This window comes from Brachionichthys hirsutus, chromosome 11 (genome assembly GCF_040956055.1).
Source record: "Brachionichthys hirsutus isolate HB-005 chromosome 11, CSIRO-AGI_Bhir_v1, whole genome shotgun sequence".
Lineage (NCBI taxonomy): Eukaryota > Metazoa > Chordata > Actinopteri > Lophiiformes > Brachionichthyidae > Brachionichthys > Brachionichthys hirsutus.
In genome coordinates this window covers 11,418,521-11,441,008 of record NC_090907.1, presented here as the reverse complement: position 1 = coordinate 11,441,008, position 22,488 = coordinate 11,418,521, and the positions used below count along the sequence as shown (strand labels likewise).

Sequence of the window (22,488 nt, the reverse complement as noted above, 5' to 3'; positions counted from 1 at the left end):
CGTCTCTCCATCTTCTGCTGGTTTTCAGTGATAAGGCAGCAGTGAGTTTTGATAAATATGGCTGGAGAGACATAATTCATGAACAACATTTGCACCAATTGAGTTATCAAATATTGGTTTTATTTTTATGTTTTATTTTTATTATTTTTATTTGTATTGTTAAATTTGTATTGCAAGGGCTTTTTTGAAATGCTCCTCTTAGACAGGATGTTTGACTTTATTTGTACTGTAATACATGCTACTGTGTGACTGTACTTGTACTCTAACATTCTATCTAATAAATATATTCATCATCATCATCATCACATACAACTCATTCATTTAACATAAACTGGCTGGGAATTTCCTGCATGTCGATCCCTGGAGAAAGATGTAATGAAACCATGCATGCATGTTAGGGGTGTCAAATTATTACGTTAATTGTGATTAATTACCGGTAATTACAGGCCTCTTTAGCGCGTTGTGCTTTTTTTAATCGCATTAATCTAATTTTTAATCTCTAACTTTACTGCTTCTGTATTTCCTTTTTATAAAATCCTTTAATGCGCTGGGCTTTTTGTGCCCGAGTTGTCGGGGATGGAATAGTCAGTGACACCCTGAAGTGGACATTGATTGGGTGTCATTGCGTTTGGGCTTGTTTAGCACAAGCTTATAGGCTCCCATTGTAGGTGGACGGGACAACGTGAGGAGCGGAGAGGGCGGAGAGGGTCGCAAGCACCCAGTAGCGATGGTGCTGCAAACTGCGTCCAATTTGCAGCACCTCCGTGCAGGAAGCGATGACCAAAATCAGAAAGGCGCATGACGGCGAAAAGGAAAAACAAATAAATTCTGCAAACACAGCAGAATGTAAATGATAGGACATGTAACTTTCCCTCTGGGATTAATAAAGTTTGCTGATTCAAGTATATATAATAATTGACTTTCTAAAGCTACTTGTTTGTTATATTATATTTTAAGCTATTGATCTGCCATAATAATGTAATTAATTTAAATGAAAATACATCAAGAGGGCTTTTCTCTTCAATTTTTTAGGTGAGATTAAAACATAGATTAATTAGATTAATTAATTACAAATAATAATAAACATAAAAACATAATTAATTAATCGCATGACAGCACTAATGCATGTATAATTGTAAAAAAAAAAAATAATACACTTCATTCATCAGTCACTAAAATGGTAGAAGTTCATGCACTATGGTAACCGAAGCCTATAGTATAGCCTATAGCAGGGGTCAGGAACCTATGGCTCGGGAGCCAGATGTGGCTCTTTTGATGGCTGCATCTGGCTCGCAGACAAATCTTCAATTATGAAAAAAATTGTTTTGTTACACTCCTTTGTGCATGCACGAACCAGCGACGGTCACCAGCAACGAGAAAGCCGGTTCGCTATGAGGCAGCGATCAGACGAAGTCCGGCTTATGTACGGCGTTCTGCTCACTGGGAAAGGGACAAACGGCGACTGATAGCGGGTCGATCTGCGTTCAAAAACAGTGTCAAACCAGTAATTTCAGTGTGAACGTGGCAAACATACATGTCATGTCTATCTAGCTATCAATCGCCTAGGCAACGCAGATGAGGCAGAGACACTGTCCAACTGGGGTTGCTGTATCTTGCTGTCGAAAATAGCGGTCGATGCGCGCACCTGCAAAAGCGTCCGCACAACGGCCTGTTGCGAGATCAGGAAGTAAACTTCCCTCGTTTTAATCACGTTGTCGGCTCGCAAATTTTAGAAACCCTTTTAAGAAAATAAATGAAAGAAAAAAAACCCAAGGAGTATCGTACTTTTGTCACCTGGCCTATAGGTTAACACGGAGCGCCGGCTCTACTGGCCCTTCTGTTCCCACGAGTCTCAGCAGTGATGACTTCATGAACTTTGACATTCATCAGCTTCTTCCTTCGTGTAACACCGACCTAAGCCTGAGCAACGGAATCAGAGCGACAACTGTCACTCGTGGTAGTTATGATGATGGTGATGATGATGATGATGATGCTGATGCTGATGCTGTGGCGGCTTCTGTTCTTGCTGAACCAGAGCAGAGCTGCTGTTTGTTTCGGTCGTGTTTACTGTCCTTCAGTCGTTCATAAACTCGCCATATTCAAACAGATCCACTTTAAATCCATTCTGACTGGACTCTGCACTTTGGACTGGGCCTGGTGGAACAGAACTCCTGTTCCAACAGCTGGAGCCCTGCTTCTTTATCCTGTAGCACCTCCCTGTGGTGCCTCTAAAAAGTGACACCGGATCACCGGATGGGTTGCGCTGCTGAGATCTCCAGAAGATGCAACGCACACACACACGCACACACACACGCACACACACAGGCTTCAAAATGCAGAGGATTTTATCAGTGCATACAATGTTCAGCCATTGAATTTGTTTCAGCCAAACTTCCTGCATTTCTTTAATCAAAGCTTTGTATTTACGTCCCTGAGCCACTAGAGGGAGCTCGACTCACTGACTGCTGTGAAAGAACCTTGGACTCCAGAATGCTTTCATTTGACCATAAACAGACTAAATCTACATGTTGATGTTGATAAATGACTGGCAGTAATAATAATAATAATAATAATAATAATAATAATATCCTGGACAGATCCTGAACGGAGACCACACATTTGGATGTTCCTATTTCCTTGCAGTTAAATCTCATTACAAACATGAAGTTCAGGTCACGAGGTTGGGTGGAGAGCACAGAGCGCTCTGGGTAGAGGGAGCTGCTGTCCTTTATAGGGCAGTCAGCTCAGACTCGCTCGTCCCCAGAGATGCTGCCGTTTCAGTACGTCTGCGTTTCATTATGGAAGGGAGGAAGAAGCCAGCAGTGCTGGAAGGTAGACCAGAGTGTCGAGCCTTGCTGGAGTGTGACGAGGGACATCTGTCTTCCAGCTCAAGCGACGTGTTGAATGCTGTAAAAACAGCCAATGGGCTCTGTGAAGCAAAAGAAGGTGGATGTCTCCAGATGACTGGTTGTTGGTACATTTTGCACACTTTCCCTGCATAAAAATGAGTAACTATCGAACTGGATTACAGGTGTTGTTGTTGCAGACCGGTGCCGATCACGTTTGCATTGTCTAGGTCTAGGAGGACGTTCAGTCAGAATTTACTGTTGACCTTGGGAACAGCAGGGGACATTCTGAAGTCGAGCTCCATCCAGCAGCTGTTTCATCTCATCTGCATCGGATGGTGCTTCAATGGCCGGCGAGATAGTTGGTCCTTATGACAAAGCAATGTTAGAAAGTATCAGCAATAGAAACGTGTCTCAAAAGTAATCAATAACTAGAAAAGCACAGACCTCCGCCGAGCAGCTCGTTCCGCTCCTAACTGGATCTACACCATCCACACGGTGATCTGGATCATCATCAGAAGGTTCTAGATTGCTCTTGGCGTCTTTATACACCAACCATGAAAAGTAAAAGTGAACCAGAGTTTCACTGTCAGTCGGCAAGCGTTCAATATTTTTTATTGAGTCCATTCTGGATCCGATCCAGATGAAATTCGGTGGTGAGATAGACTGGATCATCACCAAAATGTAATCATCTGTTCCTGGAAACATTCCCAACATTTTCTGAAAGGTTCATCAAGATCTGTCCAAAACTTTTTGAGATATCTTTCTAACAGACAGACGGACAGGCGCCTGCAATCACATAACGCCCGCCTGGGCGGAGGAGGTAATGAATGGAGTTAGTAGTCGCAGTCTCGCTGGGCCGTCTTCCTGTCGGACTCTGGTTCCCTATACGAGCCAAGAGGCACTTGATTTATGTCCCGAGTCAGCTTACAAACACTTATTTAAGCGACATTGGATGTTGTTATTCTCCAGTTGAATCCTTTAGGCGACTTCTTCCAGAGTTGGGCCTGCAAGTCAGATCTCCCACCTGCCTGAAGGGCCACCTACGGAGGGGGGGGGGGGGGGGGGGGTGAACATGCCAAACGACTTGCTGCTCCATTAATAGAAATCAATATTGATAAGTCGCAGGCTCTGTGAATAGCCTTCCAGGCAACCGACCGCCCCCCCTCAGGGAGCGTATTACCGGCACTGAGACTCTTCTCTGTGTTTTGTTCTCTCTGGGGAAGCTCTACTTAAAACTGCACAACCGGCCCACGACAAACCACTGGAGGAAAACGTTTTCATTGTTGAAGGTTAATCCAAAATAAAGACTAAAGACTTCTTATTATTATTTTTCCCGTGAGGGGTCGCCACAGCAAATCAACATTGTAATCGATTGCATGCTTAATTCTGGCCAAGCTTTACGCAGGATCAATCTGGGGATCAATCACAACAGGATATTGATTTTTCGGGAACAGCTGGTGTCACAGTTAAGAAAGTATCCAGAGTAACTTGTGGGTCACATGTTTCTCCTCTTCATTATCACGTCTCTAGCGGTGACCGTGCAGTCAGGGGAGGCAGGTGTAGCTCATTCAGTTTAATGTTTATGATGTGTGTCCTACACAAGTTGCCGTAGATCCCGTGCATGCTTCATATCCTGGTTACAGTATACGGTCTGTTTGTAAAGCCACGCACTCCTCACACGAACTTCCACAGTAGGCTCCTCATCTGCTACTATGCAAAAAAAAAAAAAGTAAAGTAAAGTAAAATGAAAGAATTACATTGTTATCTATCAAGTGATTTGTACTGAAAAGTTATTTTCCATTTAACTTCAACTGTTTTAGATTATTTTTCACATTTATCATTCAAATGCAGAGGCGAAAGAGGTACAAGATGAGGCACGCAGTCTTTGTGCCTCTTGGCAGGAGGCGCTGTGTTGTAGCTACAGCTACAGTCACTAGGTGTAACTTGCTCCATTTGACTTTTAAAACTGAAGGAAGATAAGGACAATACCATAATAATGGGGGGGAGGGGTTAAACTAAATGTGCTTTTTTGTGTGCTAGTTTGTACTTGTAAAGAATGCTGATAAGAGATTAAACGCTGCCAATCAAATGGTGAACAATCTACGTCTGACAGTAATAAAGACAGAAAACTATCACCAGTCTGAGCTCTTTAATCCCAAACAAGCTTAGTCCTCTATTTTCCACTCTGCTACGGAGGCCTCCTCCTCATCGAGTCCAGCAACCCATCAGCTCAAGACGAACCCAACGCAGCCCGATTTCCAACGGGACCTCACCTCTGATGAGCCAGGAGCTTCTCGCCACAGAAGAGAAGTACGCAGGACGGGCAAGCGCAGCACCGCAAAGATATGCGGAAATAACAACCAAGACCTCTTGGATGTGGAGACGCGTGAACACGTCTCGTTATGAACGCGGCAGGAGAGTCATCAGAGAGAAGTAAACTACAGCTGATGGAGGGATGGACAGACGACAAGGTTAGATACCAGGAACCAATCAGGAGTCAATGCTCAAGGAAACGAAAACGAAAACAGACGCGTTTTTCGAGGTGGGAGGAAACCAGAGAAAACACGGCGAGATCTGAATGAAAAACACTTTTCTAAATGTACATTCTGCAAGAAATCAAATAATGACGTTTCAGCATTAAATCCCCCCCCCCCCAGTGTGTCTTCCAGTTCTACCTCTGAAGCCAACAGAAGAGCAGTTCTGCCCCGAGCCAGCCTACCTCACCCCTGATTTTCCTCTTTCGTTGCTAAAGTAGAGCTTAACAGAAAGTCTTCCAAGAAAAGGATCTGATCTTTATCAGAGTATTTCATCCCCACATTTCTTGTTGCTGTCGGATGCATCTGCAGGCCTTAGCAAATCGCTGTGGCACTGACGGAGCGCGATGAACATGCAACATCCACACAGGGTCGGGAACTCGCAGTGTGCAGGGAAACGGGCCCGAAGCAGAGCGTTCAGACGGAGAGAGGCCGCCTGGAATAAATTTAGCACAATATCGTAAAAGATAACCGAGCAGCTAGGGAGCTTCTTGTAAAACAAAAAACGTACCTGCAGCCAAGAAAATAAATGAAAACAGTTGACTTAATAACTCATGTCTCGTAACTTTATTGTTGTTTTTGCAAATATTCTCAAGCACAAACAGCAAAAGTGTGAAACAGGGACACCATGGGTCCAGTGGGGACAACGGGGACATCGGGGACGCCATCGTCTGTGGCGGGAACCAATGACGCCTTAGTGTCGGCCTTGATGAAACTAATCTGTGGCACAGACAGTCTCTTACATGAATGACCTCTAACGCTGATCAAAGGTCAGCTAGGCAGAGTGCATTTTAATGAGCGGGAGGATCAGATGCTCCACTTCGTGTTAGCATTAAACGTCTATTTGCCTAATGATCCTCTCTGCCAGCGCCGGGGTGGCACTCCGTAGTAAAACGCAGCAAATAAATAGTTTCATCAATAAAAAAAAAAAACACAAACACTGGAATGACGGTGAGATGGAGATTTTCCAATCTTGTCAAAGTTGGCCCAGAGCCCTTAAATAACTTAATAGAAACCATTTGGAGTCGAATCCATTCGACCCGAAACTCACAACAATTTAAAGACGGGATTGTTAAAGTTGTGACATTCTGGAATTTTGAAATGTTGACATGAAAATGGAATGTAATTAAGACCGTCTGTGCGAAAGCATCAAGTAACGCACTGCAGCGACAACAACGATGAGGCAGTCCGTAAACCGGGCCCGTCTTTGACCGACGGGGTCCCCTTTGGACCACGTCATGGGAAATAAGGACCAACGACCACAACCCACTAAAGGACAACATGGCTTCTGATCTCTGAGCTCCACGGAGACGCCTGAGGTCCAGGAGACACGAACAGAACCGGACAACCCTGTTGGGCCTGAGACTCTATGATGCGTCTTTAAAAAGGCCGGCCAGTGAACGAGAAACGTTCATGACTCGGTTTCTCTCTGCTCAGGATGATCGACCGGAGCTGATGTGACTGTGCTGGACTGACTGCACATTAACAGGCGTGGCAACAAAGAATTATGGGATGACAACGTCCCAACTTCTTAAAATACATTTCAGTGAATGCCGAGGACGAGAAGAGGAAGAATCCAAGCAGCTCTTTCATTCCACCTGATTCATTGGAATCCTTCCACTCAGCTAGGAGCCAGTCCGGCCATGGAGCAGACGTGGGTGCGGTGAGGACATCAGGTGTCTGCAGGACGCATTTAGAGCGGAGATTAAACAGGACCCAGAATCCGCTTCCTGTCCCACAAAACATGTACGAAGCTGCACAGATAAACATCTGAAGACGGAGACTAAAACAAGATTCTTCTTGATGTGTTGTGAACGAGTCTTCTTCAGGTATTCAGGAGAACACTGCTTCACCTGGAAGGCAGGACCTTCTCTATGAATAGTTAACTACTGTGCTCTCTTTGTTGGGTCACCGTCTTATTTCAGGATTTTTACGGGACACAACAAGCCTCGTGTGTCGGTACTCAGTGCACGAGATAACGGTGGGAGCCATTCACTCGTGATCGATTGGTCGGTTAAATCACGGCCGACTGGGGTTTCTCCTCATGCCAGCAGCTTCTCCGGATTCTTGGAAAGGGTCTGCAACAGGCTCCTCTGGAAGTCCTCCTCGGGTATCTCAGGCAGCAGAAAGTCCAGTAGCAGGTCCAGTATGCAGTAGGCCAGGTGCCTGAGGGAAGACAGGAGCCTCAGGTCTCAGGAAAACTCGAGCACAGTGTCACGCGAGTTAGTGTTTAAAGCAGACCAGATGATAGACGGACGCAGATCAAAGTGGATACAGAGACTCAGAGTTAGCGTTTCATGTTATTTTATACTGGACTCAAATTGGCCCATTAGAAGAGCTGACAGGAAGTGGAGCTGGAGGGTCCCAACCTGAGCCCATTGGATCGATTGTAACTCAGAGGAAGGACGGGGAATGAGCCAGGAAATAGCGCGGTCTCCACATCCAGGATGTGTCCCCACATTCTTGAACGTTGCTAGGATACGTGTTTCTTCCCATTATCAGAAAAATAAATATTCCACTCAACTTAATGGAGATTTAGAGGAGAGAACAGCTGGAAATGATAGCGTGGGCGTAACGTGTGCATTCACCTGTTAATGAAGGGGTCCTGAAAAGAGTCCAGAGCCGTCTGGCAGCTGAGCTTATGCTTCTCTGAGCCCAACAAGTCTGAGACCAGATCTGGAGACACACACACACACACACACAAGGAGTTGGACCTCTGACAGGCCGAAGATGGGAAGCCATTTCATTCCAGCGTAGGCCGGCATACCTGGCAGGAGTCGCATCAGGCAGTACAAGGCCTGCTGCTTGGTGCTGTCCTTTTTTTGCTGACTTGGTTTGGGTCGGAGGGTTGCGGGCAGAGTTCCTCCTGGCCACACAGCCTCCTGGATGACCTGCAGGTACGCCACCCAGTAACTGGTGCACGTCAGGTTAGCCACGCTCACGTCCAGCCACCTGGTTGTACAAACACACAACAGCGGTTTGAAGCTAACGGCACTGATGAGGAGGCTAAAAACATTTCCTGTCGTTCAAGCTATCCGTCCTTTATGACCATATTTCATATAGAATAATAACCCCCAGGACGACTATTCAATGTTCTCCACTTCACCCTGTCCTTTGCATCGTCCTCCCCAACACCAGCCACTCTCATGTCCTCCCTCACTACGTCCATGTATCTTCTCCTGGGTCGACCTCTAGCCCTGTTCCCTGGCAGCTCCATCCTCAGCGTCCTTCTACCGATATAGTCCCTGTCTCTCCTCTGGACATGTCCAAACCATCAAAGTCTGGTCTCTCTGACCTTGTCTCCAAAACGTCTAACCTTCACTGTCCCTCTTATTGTCTCATTTCTAATCATATCTGGTCACTCCCAAGGAGAACCTCAGCATCTTCATCTCCTCCACTTCCAGCTCCGCCTCCTGTCTTTTCCTCAGAGCCACTGTCTCTAAGCCGTCCATCATGGCTGTCCTCACCACCGTCTTGTAGACCTTTCCCTTCATCCTCGCTGACTCTCTCCTATCACAGAGCACTCCTGATACCTTGTGTTTCATCATTTGCCCACGTCTCAACCTGCAGAGCGTTACTCTTCTCCCAGTTCACTTTGGCTGATGCTGCCCTTTCATACGCCTATAAACTATCCAGGAGATGCACATCTCTCTGGCCTCTGACAAACACATTTATATCATCAGCATACGCTGACACCACCAGTCAGGGAATGTTCAGGCAGCCCTGACAGTCTGGCTCTTAATCTATTCAAGAGAGGTTGCATAGCTAGCGAGTACAGCTGACCTGAAATAGGACATCCCTGTCTGATTCCTGTCTTCACCGGTACTGGACAGCTCAGTCCTCCACCCACTGGACACGATGCTATGCTTCACCAGATGGAAGGCAGTAATACAGCAGGAACATGTTCTTCACATTTACCAGCAGCCACCTCTTAAAATAGCATGAAACTGGACTCATTGTTAATAAATTGCACGTGTGTTATATAATCTGGTTAATGTTCTGACCACCACTCAAATGCCACAGTGCGGTCACGGGCTAAATAGAACAGCAGTGGAAAAAGGAACCGCTTTCCTTCAGCCGAACAAGTTGTCCTTCTGAGCCGGAGGAACACGAGCCGGCCGGCGCATCTCAAGTAGCCAATCCCTGGTCATTCATTAAACGTGCAGCTGAAGCAGAGGCAGGGACCTCAAAATAAAAAGATTCATAGAGTGAGCGTGTCAGCAGGACAACCGTTGACAAGCCTTAAAGCCACGTCCTCACCTCCATCATCAAGCTGTCACCACAGACTTGTGTTACTATTTGTGGCAACAACAACAAAAAAAAAAGCACAAACAGCAAAAGATAGACAGGGGATGGTTTTTAGGAACCGGTCAGCGAGTTAACCAGCATGACAGCACAGAAGAATGATGCAACGGTTTGTAGCCCGAAACTAGATTATTGGGGAAACTCAGTGCACGTCAAAGAAAGGTGAAAGTGGTCTTCACTTAGCACGCCACTTAATGAACAGAGCCGCCCTCCGTGTGAGAACTCGATATGTGCCGTGTCCGTCATCGGCTGGCCTCCGCCGGGGCGTCTCGTCTCCGCTGTTAAGTGGCCGATGAACTGAGCTGGGAACGCAATGCTGGCAGACGTGCTGCCTCTTATAGACGAGGCCAAACAAAAAGTACAGCCAGTCATACTTGGCTGGTGGAAATTCTTAAAATAGATGGCCATGCATCAATATGGGGAAACTATACTCTGATAGTGGCAGCACTAGCAGCAGGAACACTAGAACCTGAGAACATTGAGTCTACTAGCAGCAGGAACACTAGAACCTGAGAACATTGAGTCTACTAGCAGCAGGAACACTAGAACCTGAGAACATTGAGTCTCCTAGCAGCAGGAACACTAGAACCTGAGAACATTGAGTCTACTAGCAGCAGGAACACTAGGACCTGAGAACATTGAGTCTACTAGCAGCAGGAACACTAGGACCTGAGAACATTGAGTCTACTAGCAGCAGCAACACTAGAACCTGAGAACATTGAGTCTACTAGCCGCAGGAACACTAGAACCTGAGAACATTGAGTCTCCTAGCAGCAGGAACACTAGAACCTGAGAACATTGAGTCTACTAGCCGCAGGAACACTAGAACCTGAGAACATTGAGTCTACTAGCAGCAGGAACACTAGAACCTGAGAACATTGAGTCTACTAGCAGCAGGAACACTAGAACCTGAGAACATTGAGTCTACTAGCAGCAGGAACACTAGAACCTGAGAACATTGAGTCTACTAGCAGCAGGAACACTAGAACCTGAGAACATTGAGTCTCCTAGCAGCAGGAACACTAGAACCTGAGAACATTGAGTCTACTAGCAGCAGGAACACTAGGACCTGAGAACATTGAGTCTACTAGCAGCAGCAACACTAGAACCTGAGAACATTGAGTCTACTAGCCGCAGGAACACTAGAACCTGAGAACATTGAGTCTCCTAGCAGCAGGAACACTAGAACCTGAGAACATTGAGTCTACTAGCAGCAGGAACACTAGAACCTGAGAACATTGAGTCTACTAGCAGCAGGAACACTAGAACCTGAGAACATTGAGTCTACTAGCAGCAGGAACACTAGAACCTGAGAACATTGAGTCTCCTAGCAGCAGGAACACTAGAACCTGAGAACATTGAGTCTACTAGCAGCAGGAACACTAGGACCTGAGAACATTGAGTCTACTAGCAGCAGCAACACTAGAACCTGAGAACATTGAGTCTACTAGCAGCAGGAACACTAGGACCTGAGAACATTGAGTCTACTAGCAGCAGCAACACTAGAACCTGAGAACATTGAGTCTACTAGCAGCAGGAACACTAGAACCTGAGAACATTGAGTCTACTAGCAGCAGGAACACTAGAACCTGAGAACATTGAGTCTACTAGCAGCAGGAACACTAGAACCTGAGAACATTGAGTCTCCTAGCAGCAGGAACACTAGAACCTGAGAACATTGAGTCTCCTAGCAGCAGGAACACTAGAACCTGAGAACATTGAGTCTACTAGCAGCAGGAACACTAGAACCTGAGAACATTGAGTCTCCTAGCAGCAGGAACACTAGAACCTGAGAACATTGAGTCTCCTAGCAGCAGCAACACTAGAACCTGAGAACATTGAGTCTACTAGTAGCAGGAACACTAGAACCTGAGAACATTGAGTCTACTAGCCGCAGGAACACTAGAACCTGAGAACATTGAGTCTACTAGCCGCAGGAACACTAGAACCTGAGAACATTGAGTCTCCTAGCAGCAGGAACACTAGAACCTGAGAACATTGAGTCTCCTAGCAGCAGGAACACTAGAACCTGAGAACATTGAGTCTCCTAGCAGCAGGAACACTAGAACCTGAGAACATTGAGTCTCCTAGCAGCAGGAACACTAGAACCTGAGAACATTGAGTCTACTAGCAGCAGGAACACTAGAACCTGAGAACATCGAGTCTACTAGCAGCAGGAACACTAGAACCCGAGAACATTGAGTCTACTAGCAGCAGGAACACTAGAACCTGAGAACATTGAGTCTCCTACCAGCAGGAACACTAGAACCTGAGAACATTGAGTCTACTAGCAGCAGGAACACTAGAACCTGAGAACATTGAGTCTACTAGCAGCAGGAACACTAGAACCTGAGAACATTGAGTCTACTAGCAGCAGGAACACTAGAACCTGAGAACATTGAGTCTACTAGCAGCAGGAACACTAGAACCTGAGAACATTGAGTCTACTAGCAGCAGGAACACTAGAACCTGAGAACATTGAGTCTCCTAGCAGCAGGAACACTAGAACCTGAGAACATTGAGTCTACTAGCAGCAGGAACACTAGGACCTGAGAACATTGAGTCTACTAGCAGCAGCAACACTAGAACCTGAGAACATTGAGTCTACTAGCAGCAGGAACACTAGGACCTGAGAACATTGAGTCTACTAGCAGCAGGAACACTAGAACCTGAGAACATTGAGTCTACTAGCAGCAGGAACACTAGGACCTGAGAACATTGAGTCTACTAGCAGCAGCAACACTAGAACCTGAGAACATTGAGTCTACTAGCAGCAGGAACACTAGAACCTGAGAACATTGAGTCTACTAGCAGCAGGAACACTAGAACCTGAGAACATTGAGTCTACTAGCAGCAGGAACACTAGAACCTGAGAACATTGAGTCTCCTAGCAGCAGGAACACTAGAACCTGAGAACATTGAGTCTCCTAGCAGCAGGAACACTAGAACCTGAGAACATTGAGTCTACTAGCAGCAGGAACACTAGAACCTGAGAACATTGAGTCTCCTAGCAGCAGGAACACTAGAACCTGAGAACATTGAGTCTCCTAGCAGCAGCAACACTAGAACCTGAGAACATTGAGTCTACTAGTAGCAGGAACACTAGAACCTGAGAACATTGAGTCTACTAGCCGCAGGAACACTAGAACCTGAGAACATTGAGTCTACTAGCCGCAGGAACACTAGAACCTGAGAACATTGAGTCTCCTAGCAGCAGGAACACTAGAACCTGAGAACATTGAGTCTCCTAGCAGCAGGAACACTAGAACCTGAGAACATTGAGTCTCCTACCAGCAGGAACACTAGAACCTGAGAACATTGAGTCTCCTAGCAGCAGGAACACTAGAACCTGAGAACATTGAGTCTACTAGCAGCAGGAACACTAGAACCTGAGAACATCGAGTCTACTAGCAGCAGGAACACTAGAACCCGAGAACATTGAGTCTACTAGCAGCAGGAACACTAGAACCTGAGAACATTGAGTCTCCTAGCAGCAGGAACACTAGAACCTGAGAACATTGAGTCTACTAGCAGCAGGAACACTAGAACCTGAGAACATTGAGTCTACTAGCCGCAGGAACACTAGAACCTGAGAACATTGAGTCTACTAGCAGCAGGAACACTAGAACCTGAGAACATTGAGTCTCCTAGCAGCAGGAACACTAGAACCTGAGAACATTGAGTCTACTAGCAGCAGGAACACTAGAACCTGAGAACATTGAGTCTACTAGCAGCAGGAACACTAGAACCTGAGAACATTGAGTCTACTAGCAGCAGGAACACTAGAACCTGAGAACATTGAGTCTACTAGCCGCAGGAACACTAGAACCTGAGAACATTGAGTCTACTAGCAGCAGGAACACTAGAACCTGAGAACATTGAGTCTACTAGCCGCAGGAACACTAGAACCTGAGAACATTGAGTCTACTAGCAGCAGGAACACTAGAACCTGAGAACATTGAGTCTACTAGCAGCAGGAACACTAGAACCTGAGAACATTGAGTCTACTAGCAGCAGGAACACTAGAACCTGAGAACATTGAGTCTACTAGCCGCAGGAACACTAGAACCTGAGAACATTGAGTCTACTAGCAGCAGGAACACTAGAACCTGAGAACATTGAGTCTACTAGCAGCAGGAACACTAGAACCTGAGAACATTGAGTCTACTAGCAGCAGGAACACTAGAACCTGAGAACATTGAGTCTACTAGCAGCAGGAACACTAGAACCTGAGAACATTGAGTCTACTAGCAGCAGGAACACTAGAACCTGAGAACATTGAGTCTCCTAGCAGCAGGAACACTAGAACCTGAGAACATTGAGTCTACTAGCAGCAGGAACACTAGAACCTGAGAACATTGAGTCTACTAGCAGCAGGAACACTAGAACCTGAGAACATTGAGTCTACTAGCCGCAGGAACACTAGAACCTGAGAACATTGAGTCTACTAGCAGCAGGAACACTAGAACCTGAGAACATTGAGTCTACTAGCCGCAGGAACACTAGAACCTGAGAACATTGAGTCTACTAGCAGCAGGAACACTAGAACCTGAGAACATTGAGTCTACTAGCCGCAGGAACACTAGAACCTGAGAACATTGAGTCTACTAGCAGCAGGAACACTAGAACCTGAGAACATTGAGTCTACTAGCCGCAGGAACACGAGAACCTGAGAACATTGAGTCTCCTAGCAGCAGGAACACTAGAACCTGAGAACATTGAGTCTCCTAGCAGCAGGAACACTAGAACCTGAGAACATTGAGTCTCCTAGCAGCAGGAACACTAGAACCTGAGAACATTGAGTCTCCTAGTAGCAGGAACACTAGAACCTGAGAACATTGAGTCTACTAGCAGCAGGAACACTAGAACCTGAAAACATTGAGTCTACTAGCAGCAGGAACACTAGAACCTGAGAACATTGAGTCTCCTAGCAGCAGGAACACTAGAACCTGAGAACATTGAGTCTACTAGCAGCAGGAACACTAGAACCTGAGAACATTGAGTCTACTAGCCGCAGGAACACTAGAACCTGAGAACATTGAGTCTACTAGCAGCAGGAACACTAGAACCTGAGAACATTGAGTCTACTAGCCGCAGGAACACGAGAACCTGAGAACATTGAGTCTCCTAGCAGCAGGAACACTAGAACCTGAGAACATTGAGTCTACTAGCAGCAGGAACACTAGAACCTGAGAACATTGAGTCTCCTAGCAGCAGGATCTATACCTGCCTGTGGCAAATGTCTGAGGCGCCGATGTCAGGCGTCCCCCTAAGAGCCGGGCAGCAGGCGTGTCCTCATGCAAGTACGACTCGTACTGTTCCACCCCCCTCCAACACATCAACAGCCCCCACCGTGGAATCTCTGAAGCCACGTGTCCTCATGTTCTGACCTTCATGCAGACGCAGCTGCCCCCTGCGGTGAAGAAGCCTCCATCACTTCTGTCTGAACAAAACCAAGTCCAAGAACTTGAGCGAGAGTCATCGAGCTGCTGCTGCAGGGCTTCAAAACAAAACGAGGTTCTTTTAAAAGCACGACCAGCATCTTCCCACGCCCTTTTTACGCCACGGTGTTTCCACGAGCAACAGGAAACGTTGGAACACGCTGGAAACAAACAGCCGAATGTTACAAAGGCTTAGGCTGTAGTATAAAACGTTTGTAAAAAAATAGTACAGGATTCATGCACTGAGCGCCCTCCAGTGTCCACAGAGATGATCTGCAGCCAGATCAGATGATTATATATCAATGCTTTGATCCAAAACAACGGATGAATCCACAGATCCAGGTTTACAGTGAATTGGAGTCTTGACCACAAACAATTTTAAAATGCGAAAATAGAATAAAACACAATATATTTTTGCCCCTTAATATTCTCTGCGTGCCGACATAAATGCCGTTGCGTGCCAGCCGTGGCTCGTGACTTAGGTTGCCGACCCATTAGTGTCTGTCTAGAAGTTAATCTCATAATAAAACCACACTTTATATTACAACACTGTATATCATTTATTATATCATTGTGTGAGTTTATCTATAAAAACATTTAACTAAACTAAAGGTTATAAGAACAATGGCTACAAGATGGCGGCGCCCGTGCGTGCAGCGGCTCCATGCTCTCCGGTCTACAACCAGGATTAATCAGGACAAACACTCACTATGTGCAATAACTAATGTACTGTATTTCTCTCACCGCATACACTGATCACTTTAAATCATACTTGAATTTTATGGCACATTTACCTGCATTTTCTTATATTATTATTAGGTTGTACTAATATCTTTGTATATCCACTATGTAAAGACAATAAAGGCTTTCTATTCTATTCTATTCTATTCTACAAGAATAAACTTCCCAATATGTCACACCTACAGAAACATTATGGCAATGCGTCCAATTGCATCCTTTTATGTCCCATCAGGGGGCCTAAGAAGGACAAACAAGCGTTTTGCCACGTGGAGACCTCTTGTCCTGCTATGAACACCAGGATTCATTTACTCCTGGGACTCTGGTCGTCTGGAGTTTTCACATGGACTGACTGCTGCAAGTCAAACATGTGGCCTTCAACCCGCCTCCGTGAACATCAAGGCCATCCTTGCGTTGTGCTAGAATGAGTGCAGCGTGTCACCTGTTAATCAGGGTTCCAAATAGGAGCCTGATGGTCCGCTGGATGTTCTCGGTGCACAGCCAGCTCCACTGCTTCTTCATCAGCAGGCAGAGGATGTTCAGGGTCACGTCCGCCAGCGCCGTCTCAGACGCCGCGCCCACAAGACACATAAAACACAACGGAGCATCACACACCAGAGGTCACCCGAGTTACAGGCAGAGTCAGCAGGACGTTACAGACATACTGATGTTTAGCCAACGTCACAACCTGTGGAACAGACACACTTGTGGGTGTGTCCCTGAAGAACATGCATAATCACATTTAATGGCACTGCCCTTTTGGACAGAAACGGAACAGATTCCTAGCAAGGAAAGAATAAAGAATAAAGAAAGAATTTCTCTTTCCATACGATGCTACCGCGGTCATGCATGTAGAGAACGCATGTTCCCATGGCGACTCCCTTTGGTATAAAAACAAAGGGACACATGACACAGCATCCCGGATGATGGAAAGTCATTCCGTTTAAAAACCAAGACGATCCAAACAGGAGGCAGCAGGGGATGCTGGGTAATATCAGTGGCATCCCCCAGGGATGTGTGCTCTCCCTCGTACCGTTCTCCCTCTGAACCGAACACGGCGCCTCAGGCGATCCATCTCAACAGGGACAGGAACACGTCTGCATGCAGGCAGCCGGACTCTGGAACAGCAACTTAGGTCCAGGTCGTGATTGTAAATGATTTTTTTTTCTCAATTAGCTTACCTGGTTAAATAAAAGGTTAAATAAAATCTCTGGGTCAACCACCACCCAGGACAGGAAGTAGACGACAAAAAAAAAACTGTGCTCCATTACGGATTAAATGTCCAGAACCAGGAAAGGGGAACGAAACTCTGGACACAACTTGTTCCACCTACAGCCCTCCGGTAGACGCTACAGGGCAAGAATAGTTCCCTCCCACTGGCCGTTTCCAGACCAACACGCTCCAGTCGAACCATCCAGCCCATCCTGCACATTCTGCACACGTACGCACAGATTAGAGAACGGAATAATAGTCCTGCTGTTTTTCAAAACCGAGATTACAATGCAAAAGTCAGGAAGTCCCCGTATGTGCAAGCGTAATAAATAATAAAGCTGCTTGTGAGTTCTAATCCGGATCACGGGCTTCTGCATGTCCGGGCGTAAATCATGAGACGCGAGTTGAGGCTCACGTCTCATGATGGGAGGGAAACCCCTGCCTGGCTGAACTGAGCGTTTCCTGCTGCCCCATCTCACCAGGTTCCTGACTGCGTTTCCCAGTAAGGCTGTGGTCCAGGTAGCCGCCCAGTATCTTCATTCTTGGCCTGTTCTCCCTCTCTGCCTCAGTTCTGATGGACAGCTTCTCCTGTTCGGTGATCAAAGCTTCCAAGTCTCCCAAAGACATCCCCTTAAACAGCTTGAAGACCACACAGGGGAGGGGACAGGAAGGGGAAGAAAGAGCAGATAAAACGCTGACGCAGCAAACCGTTTGAAGTAGAAAGTGTAGGCTTTGATGTCAGTAACTTACAGTGGTAGTTTGATCCCAGCTGAACTGAAATGGCGGTCTGACATCTGAGCCGTTCATGAGCAGGATGCTTCTGCTGGAGAACTTCAGACGGGCCCTGGGATCGTGTAAACACATGGATGAGCACAAGTTCATCACTGCTAGTCTGAAGAAGGCCAGGAGTTAGAAAAAGTATTGTTGGTGAAAACTCAAAACCAAGCAGGTGCCCGGTCATCCCACAATCTGCAATGAAATTAAGCTTCATCTCTTATCATAACCTTGATAACAGAGAAAAGGTGACTTGAGAATACGTCGGCGCCAACAGCTACGCTTCCAAAAGGCAAAAGCCTAAATCGAGCTTGAAGAGAAGCACGAGATACATGTATTGTTGCACCCCTAGTATATATATATATATATATTTTATATGCACACTGTGTATATTTCCCTACGTGTAAGTAAATCTTTACCTGCTCTTCTTGTCAGAATACATTTTCCCGTCCACCTCTGCCTCATTATCCTCCGTCGGGCTCTGCGGTTCTGAACGAGGAAACGCCGTCTTCAGCGTGTCCACGATGGCATTCACGACAATCTAAACACAAACACAAAGTACCAGTACACAACAGCAACTTAACGTTTTACAGAAAAAGCATGAAAAACCTTTCTGCCATGACACGTCTTGTAGTATTTCGCCTGAATAACATCAAGTATTACTCGGTTTGGGTCAGAATGAAGCGTCGTCAATCAAACCTTGTCTATGCGGGACACGATAAACGGCTTCTTGACAAAAGCAATCCTGGCGTCTGTATTGAGAGCCAGAAACTCCTGCATCTCTTCGCTGTTTGCGATGTCAGCGATCACGCAGAGTTGCTGAAAAAGAGAACACAACGCTGCGACTCCAGCCTCCGGCGTGAGAAACATTTAACCCAATGAAATGTCGCTCCATTCACCTTTAGAAATGTCTCCAGAAGCCCTTTCCTGGCTTCTATCTTGTCACTGTCCATATTTCCAAACGGCATGTCTGGGAATATCTTCTTGGGCCCTTTCACACCTGAAGCAGAGCCAGAAAACATTCAGATAAAACACGTCACAGTCTCCGCCAGACTCCAGCCTCCACACCTTTGATGAGTTTCCGTAGATCTGCTTTTTCCTCCAGTCGCGTTTGCAGGTTGAGGAACTCGCTGTACCTTCGGTTGACCATGTGATAGGCCACCGGCTGGACGGCCGGTGGCCTATCACAACCGGGCAGCGGAGGTTCAGCATCCTCAGAGCCAGGCTGGACGCCTCCCGGGGTCTCACAGGCCATCGCAGTCTCGTACTAAAAAGTAACAGAGTAGAACGACGTAACTAATACTCATATTTACCCCCGGCGGAAGTAGAACTCTCCTCCGAGGTCTTTTAACAGACGCAGTCTCAGCAGATCCTGCCTGACATCTTGACAAGCATCGCTTCAAGGATCTTTACGCTGGTCTTATGCAGCCGCTTTCATTTGCACCAACATGATTCACATTTCATAATGAAGGTATTTAACGAGTAAATGCGTTTCTAAATGAGCTCAAATCATTTCCAATTGCGTCAGAAAAGACTTTCCGGTCCCGGGAGAAGGTTGAGTCGTTGTTAGAGCAGCCTTAAAAAGCCCGTCATTGGTCCTCCGCTCAGAATGAGTAAAGGCCGAGTATCGTATCGGCACGGCAACAGAGTGATGAAGGATCGTCTCCTCCTTACTTTGATGGTGTAAAGGGTGTAAGGATGCGACCCGGTGCCTCGGTGCTCCTTCGCTGTGATGGTGCCGGCGATTCGGAGGTTCTGGATGATGGCGGGTCCGTCGGGGCTGCTGAGGGGCTCGAAACTAAACGAGGGCAGGCAGCAAGAGGCCTGCAACGGACTGTCCTCGCTCAGCTCCCCGGGGCTCGCCAGGCCGCTCTGCTCGACACCCAGGAGGAGCTCTCTGGCTGGGTTTAGGACAAGGGAGGCGCCCTCCCGGTGCAGGTTCTGGAAGTCACCGACCTTCCTGCATGCCGTTTGAACCGAGGAGCGGTTCAGGTCGTCAGGATGCTGCGCCAGGACGTTGGGGCAGGAGCGGTCCAGTGAACAGGAGGAGGAAGCGTCCTCGAGGTACGTCCCGTTACCGTTCCCAGCAGCAACGGGAAATTCGTCCTCCTGGCCCGTCGTCGCCAAGGAGTCGTCGGAGCTCTGCTTGTAGTTGGACAGAGGAGAATCCAGGTCGGAGTCGCTTTCCTGGTAGAACGGGTTGGACTTGCTTCCTCTCATGTAGTTCTTCAGAAAGGGCCGGGAGGGTTCCTCCTCTTCAGCGTAGTTCTGAGGATATTCCCCGTCCTCCGAGTCGAGCGCGTCGTAGCCAGCGAGCTCAGGTGGAGCCGGGTCCGGGTCCGGGTCCGGGACCGCCTCGGCCTCGTCTCCTGGACTGACCGGCTCCCTCCGAGCGAACGTTTGACTTCCTCCTTGCGGTGAATCCGGCTCCGGTTGACCAGGAGTTGGCGTGGGCGGGGCAGATGAAATTAGGGGAACCGTTGCGATCGGTTCCTTTGGTTTTCTCGACTTGCGAAATATCTCCACCACGAAGCCGTTTAACCAGTCGGGGTTGGACAGCTTGGCGATGAGAGGGAGGAGGACGTTGCAGGTGATGAGCTCCCCAACCACCAACCGCCCGGTGTGGGTCTCCAGGTGCGGCGACGGCACCAGGACGTGCAATAACAAATCCACAACTGCCCTGGCGTGGGTCACTTCGGCGGCATCGCTGGTCATGGCGAGATGAGGCGTGGAAAGGCTGGAATAAGCTTTCCACAGCTGCTTGCTCTCTCTGGCGTTCGCAAACGGAGCCATTTGCTCCTTGGCTCTGGTGTAGTCCTGCAGGTGGCAGCCCAGCAGGTCCAGGAGCTTCTGGGTCAGCTCCTGGAAAACGAAGAGAGGGACAGGCACGAGAAAACTCCACGATCAACAAATAGGACACAAAGACCCCGAAAGGACTGCATTCACACACGAGTATGCGTTCTCCGGAGGGATGCTAACGTTTTTAGCCGAGTGGCCTTGAAACTAGTCCCCATCCGTTTGAGTTGTTCAGGAGGAAAAGCTCCTCGAATGCTTGGAGGACGAAGAACCTTCTCTAATCTCCCATCGATACGGGAATGAGGAGCTAATAAACGACATTTGATTGTCTGAACCTTTCCAAAGTGTGAGTTGCTATTTTTTTATCTTCCATCAAAAAGGTGGAAGCACTTTCATCATTTATCCATTAACGTTGTATCGGTTGAGCATATTTTGTACTGCAGCATCACGGGTAGTGCGGTTAGCAGGAGCTGACGTAGCATCGGCAGCAGTTTCTCCCAAGCCCGGACGAATGCCGAGGGTTTAGTCAGGAATGGCATCCGGCTTGAAAATTTGCCAAAAGTTGAAAATGCAAATCATCTTAAATAAGAAAGACACGCCGGATCGGTCGAGGCCCGGGTCAACAACGACCGCCAGCAGCGTTGTTAACCCGGGCCTCGACCGATCCGGCGCCGTTAACCCACGGGACGCTGCTGGAAAATGTGATTACTGCGGGTCGAAGACAGACGAAGAAGAGGAGGAAGACGGGTGCACCAGTAGCAATATTTAAAAAACATTTTCAGATGTGTAAACAAATGATTTATGGGTAAAGAAAGACGAAAACCTTGCAATGAAAATACCTTTCTGTCCAGCCGCCTCGCTCGTATTTTAAGCTCCATGGCGACAGAGATCATGGCCTCCTGGACCTCTTTTTCAAAAGCACTCTCAGAGGACACAGTGGAGAACCAGGAGGTGACAAAGTCCCGGATGATTTTCCTAACGGTGTTGTGAATCTCCTGGTCCAGCTGTTGCTCATCCTCCACAGTTGGCAGGGCCTACAATTCAGACGCGGCAGAGCAAGTTTAAATCCAAAATAATGGTGGAAAATACATGAAAACAATTCCCTGTAAGCAATGAAGCCACGTTTACCTGCTTCAGGCTGATGAACCTCTCCAGGTGGACCACGCTGTTGGACTCCAGGATGGCCTGTGAGCAGAGCCAGCCCCCGAGCACCACCAGCAGGCTGGTGAACACGCACAGCAGCCAGATGTTGACCAGGAGGTGGAACAGCACCAGCCAGGCCAGCACCACACCGAAGCCCATCAAGCTCTTCTGGCCCAACACCTCAGACATGGCCCCCGGTGGCGTCCCGGCTTCACCGGACACCCTCGGGATGAGGTGTAAAGATCACGCACGACGCAACATCCCTTCCTGAAACACACCAATGGAGAGGTCGGATCAGACACACAACTGATTATGGAGCCGGCAAGAAAGAAAAGAATTTCCCCAGTGTGGGAACATACTGATCTCATTTATCCCAAAAAGGCGGGTTCATATTAATTATTGCAGAACATTTTGTCGTTAATATTGATTTGTGCAATTCAATTTGTCTTTAGCTCTCTTTCCTTTTGTACAGGGTGAAGTGCCTGTTGTGTTCCAGGGGGTTGGGCTACAACATCAACACCTCATCCATGCTCAGGACTACAATGACTACAATGACCATGGACCAAGACCAAGTGAGTCATCAAACATGTAATAAAATAGCATGTAATAATGGGATTAACTGTACAAATGTAATAACTTAATGTGTGCGATATAAACATTTCTGTTTTGTTTTCACTTCTTCAGGAGAACTATGTC

General features: G+C 47.3%; 1 protein-coding gene across 1 annotated transcript; it reads right to left on the bottom strand.

Moving 5' to 3' along the window:
• Nucleotides 1-5,943: 5,943 nt before the first annotated feature.
• snx19b (sorting nexin 19b) lies at nt 5,944-21,981 on the bottom strand. The gene is made up of 13 exons (XM_068745297.1): nt 21,778-21,981; nt 21,489-21,683; nt 19,528-20,715; nt 18,922-19,120; nt 18,753-18,853; nt 18,553-18,672; nt 18,273-18,394; nt 17,830-17,923; nt 17,546-17,718; nt 16,310-16,447; nt 8,151-8,335; nt 7,972-8,059; nt 5,944-7,549 (listed from the first exon to the last, which is right to left on the bottom strand). The coding sequence occupies exons 1-13, from the start codon at nt 21,979-21,981 to the stop codon at nt 7,426-7,428; spliced, it is 2,931 nt and encodes a 976-aa protein (XP_068601398.1). The 3' UTR covers nt 5,944-7,425.
• Between the last annotated feature and the right edge of the window lie 507 nt (nt 21,982-22,488).

What these genes read in the sequence shown, in the direction of transcription:
- snx19b (XM_068745297.1), bottom strand. Translation starts at nt 21,981, where the DNA reads ATGTCTGAGGTGTTGGGCCAGAAGAGCTTGATGGGCTTCGGTGTGGTG. An exon ending in CGAGGCGGCTGGACAGAAAG is followed by an intron (nt 20,716 to 21,488) that starts GTATTTTCATTG and finishes TTCGTTTTCCAG; the next exon opens with GAGCTGACCCAGAAGCTCCT. An exon ending in TCTACGGAAACTCATCAAAG is followed by an intron (nt 18,854 to 18,921) that starts GTGTGGAGGCTG and finishes GCTCTGCTTCAG; the next exon opens with GTGTGAAAGGGCCCAAGAAG.